Consider the following 20,526-nt stretch of genomic DNA (forward strand, 5'->3'; position numbering starts at 1 on the left):
CAGGGGGGCAAGCCTCCCTGAACCCCCATGGGGGGTTGCACTCCCCCACACCCTGCAAAATTTATATTCCAACTCCGAGATCGCACTACAGTGGGGAAAAGGGTAAATTTCCTGATTCGACCTGTACAGCGATCTCGTCAGAAGGCCGATCACATATGTGCGAATGCACACTGCATTCGGTAACCCATGACTCATATGAATGAAGAATCGACAACATGGGTTAGGCCAACAAAATTTCATCATCCCGTGGTCGCCGGAGCTTCATTTGAAATTATGATAGTAAACCATATTATTATTATTACTGAAGTTGTTTTACAGTAGTATCAGTTCTTGACAGATGGGCCCTTCATCATAGATAGCTTGAGAAGCACCACTGTAAATTACTTAGTAAATAGAATTATACTACGCATCCTTTAGATGGTATTTTGCAGGAGGAATGACATTTAAGCAAAATTCATAAATATAATATGCTGTGTGAAAAAAGACCAAAACATTAAATACTTATTTATCTTTTTGTAGGTAAAATAGAACATCAACTTGCTTTAAAAGGTAGTGGTGATCCTTCTTTGGCCATGGAGATTTTCTTGGAGGCTGTAAGTGTTAGCAGAGAAAATGATCAAAACCTTTGGTAAGTGCCTGCTAAGAGAAGATATTTGAATCAGTTTTGCCTGTAGTAGTTTCTCTTTGTTTTAAGTACTTGTTCTCCTTTTTCATTCATTAACACATCAAGACAATTGAAAAAATCATGCATTTGCCATGTTTTTAGCCTTGTAAAGCATCAAAAGGCAGAGCCATGAATGGCTTATGCTGAATGGAAAAGATCTTGTGCAGTTTCGTAACAGCTAAGCCCCCCCCCCCTCAGTTTTTTAGACCTGAGGCTTGTTCTGTTGGTGCGTGGGCAGTATAATTTGCTGTAACCTTGGTGTTTAATTCAGGAAGGACTGTTGCAATATTAGTTCTGTAGAAGGAAACCCATCTATGAGTAAGAAAAACTTAGAGGACAAATTAAATAAATAAGTCAAAGCACCACAGTTTACAATTTATTTAGTCAGGAACAAAATTGAATGATAGTAGAATGGATTGACTTTTAGTTATGTACTCACCATAACTTCAGATGTTTGGGATCCATCTCGCCTACATTCTGACTGATGGGTTCGGAGCCGATCCCTCGGCTCCGACTCGGCACGCTTATGCTATAGAGCGAGGCCTCTAATTGGCTGAGCTATCTTTATCCCAGGATGCACCACCACTAATCCCCCAGATCTTGTTTGTCCGCATTCATGCACACATGCACAACTTGTTTATATAACATTGTTAGATGTTTCAAGATGAAACAACAGGATTCGGACCTTCTGATATCCTCTGATCTCCAAGGAAGGGGGAAGGAGGGTGGGTTATTAGGAATGTAGGCGAGATGGATCCCAAACATCTGAAGTTATGGTGAGTGCATAACTAAAAGATGTTATCTGATCCTATCTCGCCTACATTCTGACTGATGGGACAGCGTCCCTAGCACCTAAATCCCAGGTGGCTCATTGGAAAACACTCCTGAGCACTGTGGAACCAAATGAAGCTCGTCCTCTAGATGCCACATCTAATTTGTAGTGGGAAATGAAGGTGTGCGGGGAAGACCATGTAGATGCAGCACAAATGTCACCAATAGCAAGCTTAGAATGAAATGCTACCGAAGTAGCCATAGCCCTTGTAGAATGAGCCTTGACAGAGGTGGTAAGCTCTTTGTTAGAATAAATATAAGCTTGAGTAATACAGTCCCTGATCCATTTGGCAATAGTGACCTTTGTGACAGCGTTGCCCAATTTGTTTTCTGCAAAGGATACAAACAACTGATCTGTTTTCCTTGATTGTTTGGTCCTATCTAAATAAAAACGTAACTGTCTGTGGCCATCTAGTGTGTGGAATATAAACTCCGCTTTATTAGAGTATTTTGGGAAAAAAACTGGAAGCTCTAACGATTGTTGCAAGCATAAAGTAGAACAAACTTTAGGAACAAATGAAGGATTTGGTCTGAGGGATACTCTGTCTGTATGAAAAACCAAGTACGGGGGTTTTACTGACAAAGCTTGAAGCTCTGAAACCCTTCTGGCTGAAGTAATCGCCACTAGAAAGGCTGTCTTCCATGATAGAAACTTTAAATCACAGGTAGCTGCCGGTTCAAAGGGAAAAGAAGTCAAGGCACGCAACACTATATCGAGATCCCATGGAGGTGCAGGATGAGAAATCGGAGGTCTTAATAGAGCAGCACCTTTCAAGAAGGTCTTACACAATCTGTTGCTCATTAAAGGTGGGTCTATGGATTCATGAAAATTAGAAATTGCTACCAATTGTACTTTGATGGTAGAAACTGAAGAGCCTTGATTGAAAAGAGAGGTCAGAAATTTTAGTACTTCTGCCACGGGAGTAGAAATGGGGTCCAGGCCCCGGAGTTGAGCCCAAATAGCAAACCTCTTCCATTTGCTAGAATACAGTTTCTTTGTAGCAGACTTGTGGGCTGAAGATAATATGTGCACAACATCTGGATCCAGTGTATGACTCCTGACTATCGTCGGAAGAGGAGGAGCCAGGCCGTCAATTTTAAGGTGTGTAGGGACTGGTGTAATAGTCCCAACTGATGAATCAGTAGGTCTGGGACCTGGTCCAGGAACCATGGACCTTCCAGAGCATGTTTCCGAAGATAGGGAAACCACACTTGACGAGGCCAGTAAGGAGCAATTAAGATCATCCTGCTCCCTAAGAGAGATGCCTTTTGAATCACCCTTGGGAGGAGAGGAACTGGAGGGAAGGCATAAAGCAGGCCGGTGGGCCAAGGATGGACTAATGCGTCCATGGGGCTCTTCCCCGGAGCCGGGGTTAGGGAGAAAAATTCTTTCCACTTCGCATTCAGAGGAGTCGCGAAGAGGTCGCAACACGGAACTCCCCATTCGCTGAAAATCTGCCTTGCAACTGTCATATTCAGAGACCATTCGTGAGGAGAGAGGATGGTTCTGCTCAATCTGTCGGCTATGACATTGGACTTGCCCAGTATGTGAGTAGCCACTAGGAAGCGTTTGGTCGAGACTGCCCATTCCCAAACTCTCATGGCTTCTCTGCAAAGAGGATAGGATCTGATCCCTCCCTGTTTGTTCAGGTACCAGACAACTGACATGTTGTCTGAGTGAACAGCAATTACGCCCTGAGGGAGATAATCGTGAAGGGCTTGAAGGGACAGAAATACTGCCCTCATTTCTAGGATGTTGATGTGAAGAGGAGTCTCTTCCGCCATTTGCCCTGGACTGACCTGCACAGGGAATGCCCCCCCCCCACCCCATCTGGGAGGCGTCCGTGGTCAAAGTGGCCGCCGGAGGAGGAAGAACAAAGGGTCGTCCCTGATCCAAATTGGAGGACACTAGCCACCAGCGAAGGTCCCGTTTGCAAGATGCCGTGATCCATATGAGGTGATTGAGAAGGAGTTCCTGAAAGGACCACTGAGTTGAAAGAAGCCACTGGAGGATTCTCATGTGCAACCTTGCCAAGGGAACTAGCAGAACCGTGGCAGACATGGATCCCAATAGCTGTAGGACCATTCTGGATGGGGCTTTGGACCTGGGGAGTAAGGCTCGAACTTGATTTTGAATGGTTTGAATTCTGTCTGTAGGTAGATAGACCCGCATCTGGTTTGAATCTATCTCTACCCCTATGAATCTTATTCTTTGAGATGGCCGCAACACAGACTTTGGCCAATTGAAGGTGATTCCAAGGGAATTGCCCAGTGATATAGTGGCTTGTAGGCTCCGCAGAAGTAGATGCTTGGAGGTGGCAGTTAGGAGCCAGTCGTCTAGATACGGAAACACCTGGAATCCTAGACTTCTCGGATGAGCAGTCACTACTGCCAAGCATTTGGTGAACACCCTGGGGGCTGTGGTGAGACCAAAGGGCAGCGCACGGAACTGAAAATGACAGCCTCCTAGGCTGAAGCGCAGATGTCTCCTGGACGTTTGATGTATTCTGATATGATAATATGCGTCCTTGAGATCTATGGAGCACATCCAAACACCCTTCTCCAACAATGGGAGAATGGTTTGTAGAGTGACCATTCGGAACTTGGACTTCCTGACTGAACGGTTTAGGATGCTTAGGTCCAAAATGGGCCTCAAGTCCCCGGTCTTTTTTGGCACCAAAAAGAATCTTGAGTAAGTCCCTAATCCGATCTGGTCTGCGGGGACCGGTTGGATGACTCCTTTTTGCAGCAGCTTTGAAATTTCTGAGGCTGCGGTATCCCGTTGACTGGGTGGCGGGTCCGGGATTTTTTTGGACTGGGGGGGGGGGGGTGAGAGAATGGGATGGAGTAACCTCCGGCGATAATTCGAAGCACCCATCGGTCTTGAGTGATCCCTTCCCAGGCCTTCAGGTGCTTCGAACGACCCCGACTGGCTCCGGAGCAGCACAGCCGGGCAATCCCTCAGGGACTATGAAAAGCTGAAGAGCCACGAAAGGACTCGCGGTCTCCAGTGTTGCGAGGGCCTCTGCCGCCTCTGGGACGGCGTCTTCCAGATGAATTTCCCCTCCTCTGCCTCTGGAGGGGAACCTTCCTGCTGAGAGGGTAAGACTTCTGAGCTCTACGGAACCACATTTTCCCTCCTCTTCTAGCCTTGCGCTAAGCCTCAAAGGGAGTGGAAAATCGTGCCCCTACGGCACTCAGAGTCTTACCCTCCTGTTCACAGCGGGTAAGTGTGTCTTTTACCTTGGGTCCAAACAGGGAGGACCCATCAAAGGGGGCATCGGCAAATGAAGACTTGAAGGCCTCCGCGAAATGACACAGGCGGAGCCAGGCTTGTCTCCGTAGAGCAATGCCTGTACCCGCCGCTCTACTCGCCCCTTCGGCCGCATACAAAATGAGCCTCATGGACGAGTTCGAAATGGACGACATTGTAGCCAGCTGAGATCCAACCGTCTGGGCCAGCTCCTCAGGCAGGTTACCCAAGAGGGTATCGGATAGCTCCTTAATCAGATCCCTCTGAAATCTCGTAAAGTGCGTCAGGTAGTTCAAAGACCTCAGTGTAAAGGCCGCTGAAATAAGGGTGCGCTTACCGTACCGATCCATGCTCCTAGACTCCTTATTAGGAGAATGGACGGACGTAGAAGCCTCTGCTACATCTTGCTGGGTAGCAGATGCCACCACCATAGCATCTACAGCCACACCTTTCGTAAGGAACTCTCTATCCGGGGGCGCCGAGAGAAATTTGTTCGGACGAGCGGGCACCGGTTCCACAGAGTCTGGGTGTTCCCACGCCCTTCGACAGATCAAATCCAAGAGCTCGTCGAAGGGCGGAGACACCCAGGAGGCGGAGGGCTGAGCCCCGAAGGCCTTCAGGAACACCAACTCATCAGCAGAGGGAGGTTTGGACTGCCAGCCGCCTCGTTGTTTTAGGGCTTCCAGGATGTCTGCAAAGGAGACATCATCCGAGGACAACTTGGGGGACCCCTCTGCATCATCGAGATCAGTGTCAGATGTCAGAGACTCGTCAGGGGAGTCAACGTGCTTCCTCTTGCACGTTCTCTTCCTGGGAGGTTCTTCCGAAGAGGCTTCAGAAGGACCTCCAGGAGGGGGAGAAACCCCAGCGGGGGTAACCTGAGGCCCAGGGGCTCCGCTGTCTACGGACAGGGGGACTGCCAATGACCCAGTCTCCAAATGTAGGGAAGGAGCTGGGGAAACTATGGAGGTAGCCAAGGAAGATTTGGCTAAAGCACTCCTCATAGCCCTGAAGGCGGGACCACCAGAATCCTGGGAGGGTCCCCCCTCCATGGCAACGACAGTGGACGGTACTCCCACCGCCGATGCACCAAGAGGGAGACTTGGGACCGAAAGCATCAGTCCCAAAGCCTCCCCCCCCAGGGCCGAAGGAAGAAGTCCGTGCACTGAACTCCGACCCAAGAGCCGGAGTCGGAGCAAGGGTCGGGCCCGACCCTAACACCTCCACTGGTTCCACCAGCACCTGCTCCAACGGTGCCGAAGCTGTTGGAGGAGGAAAAACAGTAGGGGAGTGGACCATCGGCTCCGAAGCCAAATGGGCTGGAGCCAAAACCATCTTTTGGAACACCGGAGACTGGAAGAGTCGAAGGAGCACCCTGTCGATGTCCGAATCAGACATCTTGGATGATCTCGAGGATACCGATCGGGCCCGAACCGATTTCTCCATCGGCTCCGAAGGGCTCGGGGACCGGCTCCGAAATGACTCAACAATTATCGGCTCCGAGGAAACTTTCAAGGAAACTTCCCTCGGTGCCAATAAGGACTTCGGCTCCGAGGGGGAAGAGTCTGAGCCGATGACCCTTATCGGCTCCAATATCAGTGGAGCCGATGAGGGTGACCCGCCTCGATGCCCCAGACCTCGGCTCCGAAACCAGAGGGGTCGAGGCTGGAGGCATCGAGGCAGACCGTTCCGACCTCGGCTCCGAAGTCCATGGAGCCGATGGAGAAGTCTGCTTAGTTTTCTTAGCGGTCGGTTCCGACTGACTGGTCGGAGCCGACGCTTTCCTCTTTTTAGAAGGAGACGGAGAGGAAGATAAAGCCTCCTCGAAGGAAGGCTTGATTAATCCTTTGAGGATTAATTTGTTTTTCCTCTCCTGGAGGACTCTGGAAGAAAACGCATGGCATACACTGCACGATTCTTGCAGATGTTTAGCACCTAGACAATAGACGCACGAGGAGTGGTCGTCCGTTATGGACATTTTGAAGCCACACCTCGTGCACTTTTTAAACCCAGAGGGTTTATGCTCTTTAGACATAATCAGGCTAAAAAAACAGATAACCACAACTAAACAACAAAGGGTTTGACACACAAGAACAAAATATATATGCCACTAGATTAGTGATGAATATTTAAACTAAAGAACTTTTTTTTTTTTTTTTTTTTTTTTTTTACACACAAGATTGTTCAAAGAGAAAGAGAAAAGGAGAAAAAGAGGGTCAAGACCCTCTAACTTAAACGGGTACTTGACCCACACACGATCACTAAGGTAGTAGAAACCACAGGGGAAGGCCCCTCTAACTTAAACGGGAACCTTCTCTGACAGGAAAAAACACGAAAATTTCAACCAAATTCCACAAAAACACTCGTACACAAAGAATAGCCGTTAAAACAGCTTTTGGGTTTAAATGAAGCAAATACTGACAGGAAAAAAGCCTAATAAATAGTACTTAGCCCAGCCAATGTTGAGACCACGTCCAAGCTCTGTAAGCAGCAAACGAGATCTGGGGGATTAGTGGTGGTGCATCCTGGGATAAAGATAGCTCAGCCAATTAGAGGCCTCGCTCTATAGCATAAGCGTGCCGAGTCGGAGCCGAGGGATCGGCTCCGAACCCATCAGTCAGAATGTAGGCGAGATAGGATCACATAACATCAAATGTTATATCTGAATATGGGAGTGTACATACAGTTTCAGATAACACCATACTACCTTGCATCCATCCATCTGTCAAATAAGAATATAAGTAGACTTATTTCATAGGGGTGGATTTGCTCTTTAGCCATTAGGACTCATTTTCCGCATACTTTCTAATATAATACAGGGACTGATGTAGGTTCATGAGTAGTACGTATGTCAGAAGCCTGCTGTGGTCATTTAAAGAATAGTGATTGCTGTTACATGAATTCTCTTGTTATTTTATTCATATCACATTTATTATAAGCAGATTTGCAAAGGTAAATGCAAATTATATCCCCTTGCTATTGCCATGGGCCCTTAGACAAATGCAAGCAGAAATCATGTTTTCTTTACCTGCTGCAGTCCTCCAAAGACAGAGGTGAATTATTTTCCTCTTCCGTTATTGATGAAAGGTGCACATTTATGTGTCTGTAAATCACAAATATTTTCAACTAATCGTTTTTTTCTTTTAGGTATATCAAATTCAGTTTATTTTCTGTTTTTGTCTTTCCTTCTCTCAGATCATGGTACAGAGATCATGTTACTCATCAAAGGTTAGCAACGGCTGCTTTACTGAACAAATATGTTTTTACCTGAAAGTCATAGTCTTTTTTGAGGCCTACTGTCTAACAGAAAATTCTTGTATTATGGTCTAGGGACTGGAATGTATGCAGCTTTAGATAGCCAGTTTTTACTTAAGCTAATTGCAATATTAACCCATTCATTTTATCTTACAGCCTTGCGGAGTTTGTCTGTCTCAACAAATATGTGCTTTTACATTTCCACAAAAAGTATCCTAGAGGCCAACTCCTTCCCTATACTATGGTTTAGATATGCCCTTTTCTAGAAGAATTAAGAATGAATAATTAAGTATACATTTTTATTGATAGTTATGCTTTTGATAGGAATAGGAAACATCGTATAAGCACCAGAAGATTTATACTTATTGTGTCTATTTTATTGCAGCTTTTATTCCTTTATTAATCCTTGACTTGCATATTTCAGCACCACAGTAGCAGTTATGAATCATTAGTTTCCCACAACTACTCAGGGGAGATTTTTAAGCTGATATCCCATCTCTGAGACTTTAGTACTGCAACAACTTCTAATGGACATTTACGCAACTAATGCTAGATATCTTCCAGCCTTTTTTCCAGTAGTTAACCATCCTCCTGTGGGAGGGTGGTGCTGGCCTCATACTGGTGCTTATATAATAGTAGTGCTATATAAGAGCAGTTATCCCACACCATTTTCACTTTTTCTCACTCTTTCCAAACTGTTGGTAGCTTGACTGCATTATTCTTTCACAATTAATTTCACCAGTCCTAGTTTTCAGGCATTTAGTTTGAAAAACACTATTTGTATGTCTGAAAATTGTCATATTAAGATTACTTGTCAGTTGGATAATGAGAAGAAGTGTTCTAGAAGGAGACAAATGACTCCTAAGGAGTGTCATTTTTAGTTTGTATTTACACTGGGGATCTGTCTGATAATACTAACTGTCAACAGCAGGTTAATAAAACTGCTAAAGTAACAAGGACTTATTTTTCCACTACAGCAAGACAAGAAAAAAGTAGCTGAAAATGAAAAGTCTAAGAACTCTGTTAAAGCATAAGAAAGATTCTGAAGAAGGTTTTACTTCAATATTTGAAAATTAAAAAATAATAAGGGAATGCTGAAAAACTGAGGCAGGTAAGGGTAATGCTAAAGTTAAAACCCTCCTTCAGTCTCTGGCTGACACGTAGAGGCTCCCATACTCTGCAGGGATGAAAGCACATGATCTTCTTTTTCGTATATTCATGCACACAGATATTACCTGTCAGGCACCATCCAGAGCAATCAACCTCTCTCACGGAACTTTCCTTCCTGTACCAACATTCTGATAATAGAATGCTTACATCTGAAACAAAGACATGTTTTAATTCAATTCATTTTCCCATTTCAAAGCAGACAAACATCTTATTGAAACCTCTTCACTCGATTTTTTTTTTTTTGGTTCAGTGTACAGAAGGAGTCATTTAAATTTATTTTGATGTTTATTTTAGCACTGTGGGGTGGTGTAGATGACTCTTGAAGTTCTCATTCAGACCGACCATTTTGACTAAATGGTTCTTCAGAACTGAAATAATAGATCTTTGGCATAATTAGTGTAACAATGTCTCTCATAGTCTCATCCTCCCTTTATGTATGGCTAAATATGCGATTGTGGAAGGGATATTTGTCATTCATGTTTGCATGCCTTTTTTGTAGGGAAAGGTGATGTTTCTGAATGCATTATTTGTTTTTGTTCTCTTTTTTCAGAAACTTTAGTGGTGAGTTTGGCTCCATGATGCAAGTGGATAAAGCCCTGACTGTGAACACAGGTGACCAGGAATGATTAGGAGGAGTCAACAGGGAAGGGTGGAAGTGTGCTTTCAACATTAGCTCTCACACCCTTGTGAGAGGGAAATAACCAGGCTCACTGCTGTCTTGACACTCAGTGGAGATTGGGTGTCATTCAGGGAAAACTACAGCAGCAATTAGACTGTGTCTACAGTATGCCTGCCAAACACATGTACAGGGGCAGGTGTATTTAATGCTGATCTTTTGACCGTCCCTTAGGTTCTTAACGGCTAATGACCACAAGGGCTTTTTTAAGTCTAGCTATACATTGCAAATCTCTGACAAGTTCTGGTACCTTTGATAAGTGTAAGCAGGAGCTTGGGAGATGAAACATTTACAGGCTGCCTGTGTCCTTTAGAGACAAAGGTGCCAAACCAGGGATGAATGTTCTGTTCCTTAAAGCTTCTAATGAGGAAGGAGGTTAGGCATTACACAAAATATCTCTCTATTGTTGCCTGAATGATGGCCTCCATTCTGCTCAGCTTTTCAGCTTCTATCCCTTACTTCAGGTCAGCTATACAATATGGAGCCAGTTGAAATGTTTTGAAGGAGATAAGGGGGATCCACTCCACAGGCAATGTGGGTGTAATGATCTAGGGTGACAGATATACTTATAGCAAAAAACAGGGCAAAAAGTATAGAAAAACTGTAATGACAAATAAAATGCATCTCTGAGTGTGCTTTTAAACATAAAGTTGCTAATTATTTAGACATTGTCCCCTGCACATCTAGGTCATCTACTTCATTTTTTCTAGGTAGAAAAATATTTTGAAACGAAACTTCCTTTTCCAGTTTCAGAAAGATCATGTACAATTTGATGAAAAACAGTGGCATTCAGAGTAAACTCATATTATCTATGAAGTACTTCAGATTCAGAGCAGGATAGCTTGAATTTTCAAGAATTAAATAAGTCTGGTATTTGTTCCATACTGTGTGTATGAATATGCAAACATTCAATACCTCTCACTAATGAAGTTAGTGTTTCATATTTTGTATGTGTCTGTTTGGCACTTTCACTTATTTCCATACCTTTTGCCTGACTTATGTCGGTTAACCATGCTAATTCTGATCAATACAATGAGATTTTTCTGGTGGCATTATCTACTTTCAGGATCTCCCCCAACTCTGTTCAGCTTCCCAAAGTGTTTTTGATTAAGATGCCTTTGCAAAAAAAGTGCTTTACTATACTGGTGCAAAAGACTAGAACAGCTTTATATAAATCTCCACTGTTTCTTTATGTTAACTTGAGCTTGTTGTTGTTTTTCTGTGCTGCTTATGGAGGCTGTAGATGTGGATCAGGGTGATTTTTTTATTTAGGTCATATTAGTAAAAAGAGGTTAATACCTCCCTGTACTCTTCCCATATTAGACCAAATATAGAATACAATCCACCCTTTGGTATGTGTGATGCCCCTGCACTGACCCAGTAATCAAGGAGTCTCAATCCTCACCACTGTCAACAGCTAGGGGATGTACATACTGGGAGGATGACAAGTACCCACACAGTAAAGTGCAATTTCCTTTAAGAGCACACAGAGACCACAGTTGGTCTGGGGCTGGATTCTATCTCCTTCTCCAGATCCCCAATATGACTCCCCAATGGCACAGCTATAGGGTTGAAATCTCAGCTGAGTGGCCAAGCCAAAACCTCCAGCACCCTGTCTGTCCAACCAGTGCTTTGTGCCCCTGCCCAAGTAGTTGACACACACACACTTTGAGGTTTAATTTAGATACAAACACACACACTCCTGGGAAAGGGTGGCAGAGGTTTACTAGCTATGCTCCCTTCTGCCCAGATTATAAGGTAGTTTCCACTGCCACGAACCACTCTTATCAGCTACTTTAGGCCCTTAATAAAGGGTGTTCAATCCTACTGTGTAATGTTACTATTATCCAAATGGTAGTCTGACCAAGAGCAAGGCTATTTAGGAGTGGCCTGTACACTGTCCCCAAATACATATGCAAGTACTCTCAGAGCTTAAATATGTCTCACAAATTTCAGTCACAAAGATATGTTTAATTATATTTATAAAAGAACAAGACAATACTAAATATGTATTCACAGTGAATTCAGAGTTCAAAATCACAGGAAATATTTAAAACAACATTCCAGGACAGTCGCAAATAAATACAGAAAACATCTAAAAGTACAGTTTTGTACCTACCATAAATGTAGATGTTCGAGGATCTCCATTGCTGCAGTCCTCACATATGGGTATTCCGCTGTCCTCAATCGGCCCGAATACCAAAGGGCTAGAACCGGCGTCGGTCATCGGCGCCCGAGACTGACGTCAGTACGTGCCAGTACAAATGCGCATGACTGACGCCATAACTTCAGTCTTTCTTGCCCCAGACGTCAGAATGCAAAAAACACCACCCAAACCCCAACCTAAAAGAAAAGGGGGGAAGGAGGGAGGGAAAATTGGACTGCAGCAATGGAGATCCTCGAACATCTACATTTATGGTAGGTACAAAACTGTACTATGTTCTTCGTCTCCCATTGCTGCAGTCCTCACATATGGGTAGAATCCCAGAGCAACGGAAAAAAGGGAGGCTGGTCAACTAAATAGCAGTAGGAGCTGCTGACATGCCCTGTAAGATTGCAGTGGCAAACCCAGCCCTAGACCTAGAATAAAGAGGTAAATGATAATGCTTTGTAAAGGTATGTACCGAACTCCAAGTAGCTGCTTCTAGAATGTCTTTAGTAGCTACCCCTCTCAAAAAAGCAGTAGAAGTGGCCGTAGCCCTAGTAGAATGAGGCCTGATCCCAACTGGAACATCCTTACCATGATGAGAGTAACAAAACGCAATACAATGGCCAATCCACTTGGAAATAGTTTGTTTCGAGACAGCTTTCCCTCGTGAAGTCAAAGCAAAAGAAACAAATAATTGTTGAGATCTTCTGAACTCTTTGGTTCTGCTCAAATAATACCTTAACTGCCTATGTACATCCAAAGAATGCAAAACTTTTTCCCCTTCATTTTGGGGTTAGCATAAAAAGTAGGCAAATGTATAGATTGGTTCAATGCCACATTAGAAATCACTTTAGGCAGAAAAGTAGGATTAGTACGTAAGGAAACTCTGTCATTGTGAAAAATCAGAAAAGGTTCCACTGCCATGAGGGCCTGTAATTCAGATACCCTTCTAGCAGAAGTAACAGCCAACAAAAAAGCAGTCTTCCAAGACAACAACTGCAATTCAGCTGTAGCTGCAGGTTCAAAAGGAAGCAGAGTCAGCTTTTCCAAAACAAAATTAAGATCCCAGGTAGGAGTAGGAGCCCTCCGTGGGGTCTTATATTCTTTGCCCCTCTAAGAAACTGTTTAACCAATGGATGTGAAAATAAAGGAGGGTCACAATCATAGTGAGCAGAAATAGCTGCAGCATGCACTTTTACAGAAGAGAAGGACAAACCCTTGTCCAATAAAATAGTCAAATATTGCAATGTACAACTCAAATTAGGCAATTCGACATCAAAGCCTTTAGCTGAACTCCAAAGAAAAAATCTCTTCCATTTACCAGCATAAACTTTTCGAGTACTAGGACGCCTGGCTTCCAAAATAACATCCAAAACTTGTTGAGGGAGCCAAGGTCCTCCTTCTCTAAAACAGAATGCGCCAGGCTGTCAGGTGTAGGGATTGCACCCTGACATTGAGAAAATGATTGTTTTCCTGAGACAATAAGTGAGGAATCTGTGGTAATGGCCAAGGTGGTACATGAATTAAGCTCCTCAACAGAGGGTACCAATGCTGACGAGGCCAATCCGGTGCTATAAGGATCATGCAAGGTTTGTCCCTCCTGACTTTCAACAGCACCTTTGGAAGAAGAGGCAAAGGAGGAAAAGCATACACGTGAAGGTTGCTCCAACTGAAGGATAGTGCATCTATTTTCCAGGCTTTTGGATGAAATAGCCTTGTGCAAAACAGTGGCAGTTGGAAATTCAGAGGAGAAGCGAACAGATCTATGTCCGGAGTTCCCAAGCCATTGTCAACTGAAGAAATACCTGAGGGTCCAATTTCCATTCGTGAGGATCCACAATCTGTCTGCTCAGAACATCTGCTAAAGAATTTTGTGCTCCTGGCAGAAACTGTGCTCGAAGAGTGATGTGCAGATTCAAAGCAGTTTCCCATAACAGCATTGCTTGTCTGCAAAGAGGGTAAGAATGAGTTCCCCCTTGCTTGTTGATGTACCACATGACAGTCGTGTTGTCTGTTCGAATCAACACCAGTCCTGGTTGAAGTAGGCTCTTGAATCCTTCCAAAGCAAATTGAACTGCCAGCATCTCTTTCATGTTGATATGCAAGTGAAGTAGCTCTGGGGGGCCAAAGGATTGAATCCATTTTCCTCTGAAATGAGCTCCCCAGGCTGACTCCGAGGCGTCTGTCGTTAATATCTGACTTGCCTCTGGTTGGGTCACAGAGAGCCCCTTGTTTAGGTGACATTCCTGAGCCCACCACAGAAATTCTCTCTGAATGCAAGGTAGAATCCGAATGACAGTGTCCAAATCGTGGCAGTGTTGAGTCCAAACGCTTTTGAGATACCATTGTAGCTTCCTCATATGCAGTTTGGCATTGGGAAGTACTAGAATGCAAGATGCCATGAACCCCAAGGCTTGAAGGACTGTCCTTGCAGTCAGCCTGGACATTACTGATAGCTGTTGGAAGTATAGGTGAAGATTTCTTTGTTTGTCCGGGGTAAGAAATGCCATCTGAGCAGCTGTATTCAGTTTCACACCCAGAAAACACATCTCTTGTGAGGGTACTAGACTGGACTTTATTTCGTTCACAGAATACCCTAGGCATCTTAAAACTGTCATTACATACTGCAGATGTTGAAGAAGTTCGTGCTTGCCTTGAGCCAGAATCAAACAGTCGTCCAGATAAGGATAAATTTGAATTCCTGTTAGTCTGAGAAAAGCTATTACTGGAGCCAGGACTTTTGTGAATACCCTGGGCGCAGTAGACAAGCCAAAGGGCAATGCAGAGAACTGATAATGCAAATTCCCATTCCGAAATCTCAGGAATTTCCTGCAACTGGGCCTGATAGGAATGTGAAGATAGGCCTCTTTGAGATCCAGAGTCACCATCCAGTGATCTTTGCCCAGCATAGGTAACAGCTGTTGCAGTGTTAACATCTTGAATTTTGGAATTTCCAGAAAGGTATTTAGAATGGACAAGTCCAGGATTGGTCTCCAAGTATTTCCGTTCTTTGGCACTAAGAAAAGACGGGAATAAAACCCTGTGCCTCTTTCTGCAGAAGGTACTTCCTGTATTGCTCCCAACTGAAGCAGAGAAGAAATTTGTGTCTGTGCTTCCAGTCTTTGCTGATGAGGCACATCCGGCATACCTTTGAAAGGAGGGAATGTGTGAAAATAAAATTTGTAGCCTCGATTTATTATGTCCAATACCCATTTGTCTTGAGTAACCAAATGCCAATTCCTTTTGAAAAGTCTCAGTTTTCCTCCTAGAGGGGCTGCCAGCAAGGCAGAGTCCGGCAGCTGAAGATACGGGTCATTGGGTCTGTTTCCGAAAGGACTGACCCCTGCCCTCCCCCGCAGAAGGGGTAGAAGAACTCAAAGACCTAGAAGTAACAGGGCCCTGAGAGGAAGTCCTACCTCTACCTCGCCTCGACCTGCCCCTAGATTGATAATCCGAAGAGGGGAAAGACCATCCCTTAGCAGGCCAATTCCTACTGAACTTAGGGGGCTGAACCTGTAAAAAGTCCTTAACTGTCTGCATAGACTTAGCTTTTTCCTCCATTTTTTTCAAAACTGATTCTACTGGAGGACCAAAAAGAACATCAGATTGTAGCGGAGCATCCATAATTCGAGCCTTAACATGCTCTGACAAGGTCTGATCTTTAAGCCAAGCATGCCTACGAACAACTGAACTAGTAGCAGCCACCCTGGAAGAAGCCTGTAAAGCATCAAAACCACACTGCAAAGAATACTTACCAACTTGGTCTGAAGCATGCACTAAATCCTGAAGCTCCTTACATTCAATACCTTCAGCTAAAGCATCAACTTTACATTTCAATTGGCCCAGCAAATAATTTTGATACCGGAGCATATGAAACTGACAATTTAAAGCTCTCATAGCCAAAGTAGAAGAGGTATACAGTTTTTTACCCCACCTATCCAGGGCCCTAGCATCCTTGTCCAGAGGAACTGGATTCTTAACCACAGAAGCCCTAACACCTTTGGGGCCTTGAGTAATAGTTTCTGGATCAGCCCTAGGACTCTTATATAAGTACTTGTGAGCTTCCGGAACCCTGTAGTATCTATCTGGTTTAACCAGGGCAGGAGGCAGAGAATCTGGGTTAAGGGCAGCCTCAGAAAATACATCCTGAACAACATCCAGTACAGGGGGAATAGCCAAGGGCCTATGCTGAGGCAAAAACAAGAATTCTCTCAGTCTTTTACGAGAATCAGAATAATCCTGGCCCTCCCATTTGAAATGTTCCCTCATGGAATGCAAAGTCTCAGAGAAAGAAAAATCTTCTGGAGGGGACGAGGGAGTAGTGTCCTCAGCCTCCGAATCAGAATAGGGAGGGAAATCCTGAAGTTCTTCCACAGAGGAATCTGACTCATTGGAAGACTGAACCAAACCCTCCAACTCTGTCTCTACCCTGGGCCTCTTCACAGGGGGGGCATAGAACCCCTAATTAAAGTAATCAAATCTTCAGCCATCTTTAACATGTGCTTCCTAGGAGCTGGACCCTGGGGACTAGCACCAGCAGGGGCAGACTTAGACTTAGAATGGGCTTTGCTTTGAGAAGGAAGAGACCTAACTACCCTATGAGGGGAGGGAACCACTGACAACAGAGAAGCACCCTCAGCCTGGCCTAACACAGGAGAAGCCACTTCCTGCAGTAACAAAGGCTCCCCTTGAGACTCAGGTAAACTTTCAGAAGGAGCCGCTGAAGTAGCCAGTGGTACTACAGAACCGGCGTCCGGAGTGGACGACTCATCCTGTTTGGACCGCAAAGACTTTTCTTTGCGTTTCTTAGAAGAACCAGTCATCGGAGAATCCGACGGCATGTTGTAATTACAACGTTTACCAAACACCAGCCTAGCACAGTCCAACCGACGTTTAATAGTACGCTTGTTAAAAGTAGCACAAAAGCGACACCCAACAATGTCGTGCTCAGGCCCTAAACAAGGAATGCAGAGTGAATGGTAATCCCTATGAGGAATCTGTTTCCCACAAGAAATACAGTTATTAACTTTTTCTGACATCCGTCAATACTGAGGCAAGAAAAAAGACAAACGTGTCCCCAACGGGCTACTTAGCCCAACTTGGTCTCCGGTCTGAAACTCGAAAACCGACAATTCCAGAACGCCGAACGGCACTTGCAAATGCTGCTTCTGCTTAGGACCACGCGGCAAGAAAGACTGAAGTTATGGCGTCGGTCATGCGCATTTGTACTGGCACGTACTGACGTCAGTCTCGGGCGCCGATGACCGACGCCGGTTCTAGCCCTTTGGTATTCGGGCCGATTGAGGACAGCGGAATACCCATATGTGAGGACTGCAGCAATGGGAGACGAAGAACATCTAATATTTACTATATTCATAACTATATCTAAAAGAGTTACTATGCCCTAAAAAACTTACTTACAGCAAGGCAAGTGCAGAAGGTGGTGATGAGTGCATGTTCTTGCTAGGTCCAAGACAAAATACAAAATGCTGGGTCTCTCTGAGAGAGTTCTTAAATTAATATCAAATATTACTGCTGGGTTAGCTTGGATTACATCACTTTTTGTCACCTGACTACAGTTTCCAAGCTAAATCTCTTTTGTCAGAAACTAACAGAATTTAACATCTCTATGTGAAAAATACATATCTCTCAGATGTTTGCTCAGAGCTGTGCATCTGCTAGGAAGTCATAAAGCAATAAACTACTTCTGCACCTCAAACCTAGTAATTACTTCTCTTCCAAGACAATACAAAAACTTCTAGCTCTAGGCATTGTGCTTGCTACTGAACTGAGAATGAGATAACTTTTATAGCACAATCATAAAACAATTTAATTTCAACTTATTTTCTTGAAGTTTTGCAAGTTAACCCTGTATGTTCTAGTTTCTACTTTTAAAACATATACATTTGCACAGGTATATAATTTATTTATATTTCTGTTCTAAACCAGCAGGGTATGCTGGGGTTACATTTTAGCTCAGTACATAACATACCCTGTTCAACACACATTTCTGCACCAGTAGTTTAGTATACACATAACATATAGTTCTAAGACAACCATATAAATTATGTTGATATTCACAAATGACATATGATTATTTACAAAATTCCAGATAGCTGGGCTGGCAATATTTCCGTTGTGTCACAGTATGCACATTGCCAGGACCTCCAGCAATTGGAGAGACCTCAGAGTTACTTATAAAGAAAATTCAAGGTGTCTAACACCTGTCCTATGTCAATAGATTAAAATCCCTGCTGCTATACTCTGTGTCCTACAGACTACTCAGAGGTGACCTCTGCCTAGCCTATAAGGCAACTGCAGACCCTACCCTGATGAAAATCCTACACATTAGCAAGTCAAATGGTACTTACTGCACCTGCTCCAGCGGCCTCCACATGAGAAGCGTTATTAACAGTACCTGCTAGAGAGACAGGTTCATTTCCCAAGGTTCCCCCTACTCTGGAATAAGCTTCCAATCCTAGTAAAACAGAACCTTTCACTGACCCTTATCAAGCGTAATCTGGATAAGTGGTTGGGGAGTCACAAATTCATTCCTGGAGTTTTACCTGCATCCTTTCTGGACAGAGGCAGCACCACTCGAAGAGAAAAAAAAACAGCTAGGTTTGTAAGGGCCTCAGGGCCATTAGCCTAGTAACTTACTATGATCTTATGATCCTATGATCCTATGATTATTACTGAGTATTCTGATGCTGATGGCAGTGTAGCATACTTACCCATCTGTTGATGTTTCTTCTGATGTTGCCCTTGAGAAAATGTTATGACTAAGATTCTTCTTACACTAATTTTTAAAAGCAATAGTGTACTACTTAATAAGGTCCAAAACATACAGGATATCTGCTGTCCTACTTGTGCTGGAGTCTTACAAGGATGGTTATAATGCCATTTTATATAGCCATGACATATTCTTATCTACCCCAGAACACTGGAAGGATTTGATAGTATTCATGCAGATTTTATTTTATTTTATTTATTATTTGAAGAACCAACTTAAAGCTGGCCAAGCCTCAGATTTGGTACAAATTTCCCTTTAACATAACTAAAGTCATAGGTAGCAATTTCTTTAAAAGGGAATTGTAATAGATGTCACATAGTGTAACTGCTGGAAGTGACTAGTCAAGATGTATTATCTTAACAAGCTAGACAGTACTTCACAAAAAAATCCCATTCCTGCTTGTTGAAAAGTTTTTCTGCAAAGTGCTTGCAATGTGACTGCAACATGCCCTTCTGGAATAGAACAAAAGTGTACATGCACTATTGTAACTGTTTAAATGTATGTATTTTAATAGTGGAAACTGGAATACAGGAGGTTAACATCAGTCTATTCAATTTTAGAAAAATAACTGAAATTAAATGACTTTATGACAGCAAGGATACACAATATCTGTGCTGAGAGTTTTCTGTATTGTCTTTAAATGTGGAGGAATGTTAATTTTTTAGGATTTCCACCATCTGCCAGAAGATCTGAGGAAAAGGTCTTGACTATGTATTATCATAGATAGGTGCTAAATGCTACCAGCTGCCATCAATGGTTGTTTTGAGCCTGGGAACTAAGAGTCAGATGACAAGAAATTGTGTCATTCTGCAAGCTATCCCAGCAGTAATATTTTTTATGTTAATTTAAGGAGTGCCTTAGAGAGACAGAGCATTCTGTATTCTGTCTTTGACCTGACAGCAACTAGAAGATCCATTCACCACATTTGCCTTGCTCTGATGAAGTAAGTTACAAGGGAACAGTATAATTCTCTCAGATGTAGTCAGGAATATAGCAAAGTTTAGTGTAGATGTTTTCTTTATTTATTTGAGACTGTCCTGCAATGTTGCTGTTGTTGTATCTTTCAGCTTTTCCCGGTTAGGGGTCGCCACAGCGGAACTCCAGTCCGCTAATGATTGGCAGTAGATTTTTACGTACCAAGTTGCCAGCTCTGATGCACAACCTTCAACGAAGGTACGCCCATTCATGCATGTCTCCACACAGAAGACACTTTAGCTGAGAATCGAACAGGAGAACGTCTTACTGTGAGGCAACAACGCTACCACAGCACCACCACTGCAGTCTGTCCTGTAATATGGTTTTAAATATTTCCTGTGATTTTGAACTCTGATGTCACTATAAATATATACTGAGTATTTTCTTGTTCTTTTATTACTTATTATTAAATATATTTAAACCTTTCATTGTGGTTGATTGGTGTAGAGATATTTAACTTTTGAGAGTACTTGCATATTTATTTGGTGACACTGTGAGCCACTCCTAATAGCCTTACTCTTAGTCAAGCTACCATTTATATTAATAGTAACATTACACAGTAAGATTGGACACCCTTTGTTAAGGGTATTAAAGTAGCTGATAAAGAGCTGGCTGGTGGCAGTGATAACTACCTTACAGTCTGGGCAAAAGGGGGCATAGCTAGTAAACCTGTACCAGCCTTTCCCAGGTGTGTGTGTGTGTGTGTGTGTGTGTGTGTGTGTGTGTGTGTGTGTGTGTGTGTGTGTGTGTGTGTGTGTGT

The 20,526-nt window shown here is 43.6% G+C and overlaps 1 protein-coding gene across 1 annotated transcript in view; it reads left to right on the top strand.

The window, feature by feature from the left end:
* CFAP54 (cilia and flagella associated protein 54) overlaps window positions 1–20,526 on the top strand; it is a 2,749,537-nt gene that overhangs the window by 2,675,710 nt on the left and 53,301 nt on the right. The window contains exon 63 of the mRNA XM_044087198.1: window positions 520–628. Coding sequence (XP_043943133.1) covers window positions 520–628 — 109 coding nt within the window. The remainder of the gene's footprint in view (window positions 1–519; window positions 629–20,526) is intronic.

This window comes from Protopterus annectens, chromosome 11.part0, assembly GCF_019279795.1.
Source record: "Protopterus annectens isolate FY-2018-M chromosome 11.part0, PAN1.0, whole genome shotgun sequence".
Classification (NCBI taxonomy): Eukaryota; Metazoa; Chordata; order Ceratodontiformes; family Protopteridae; genus Protopterus; species Protopterus annectens.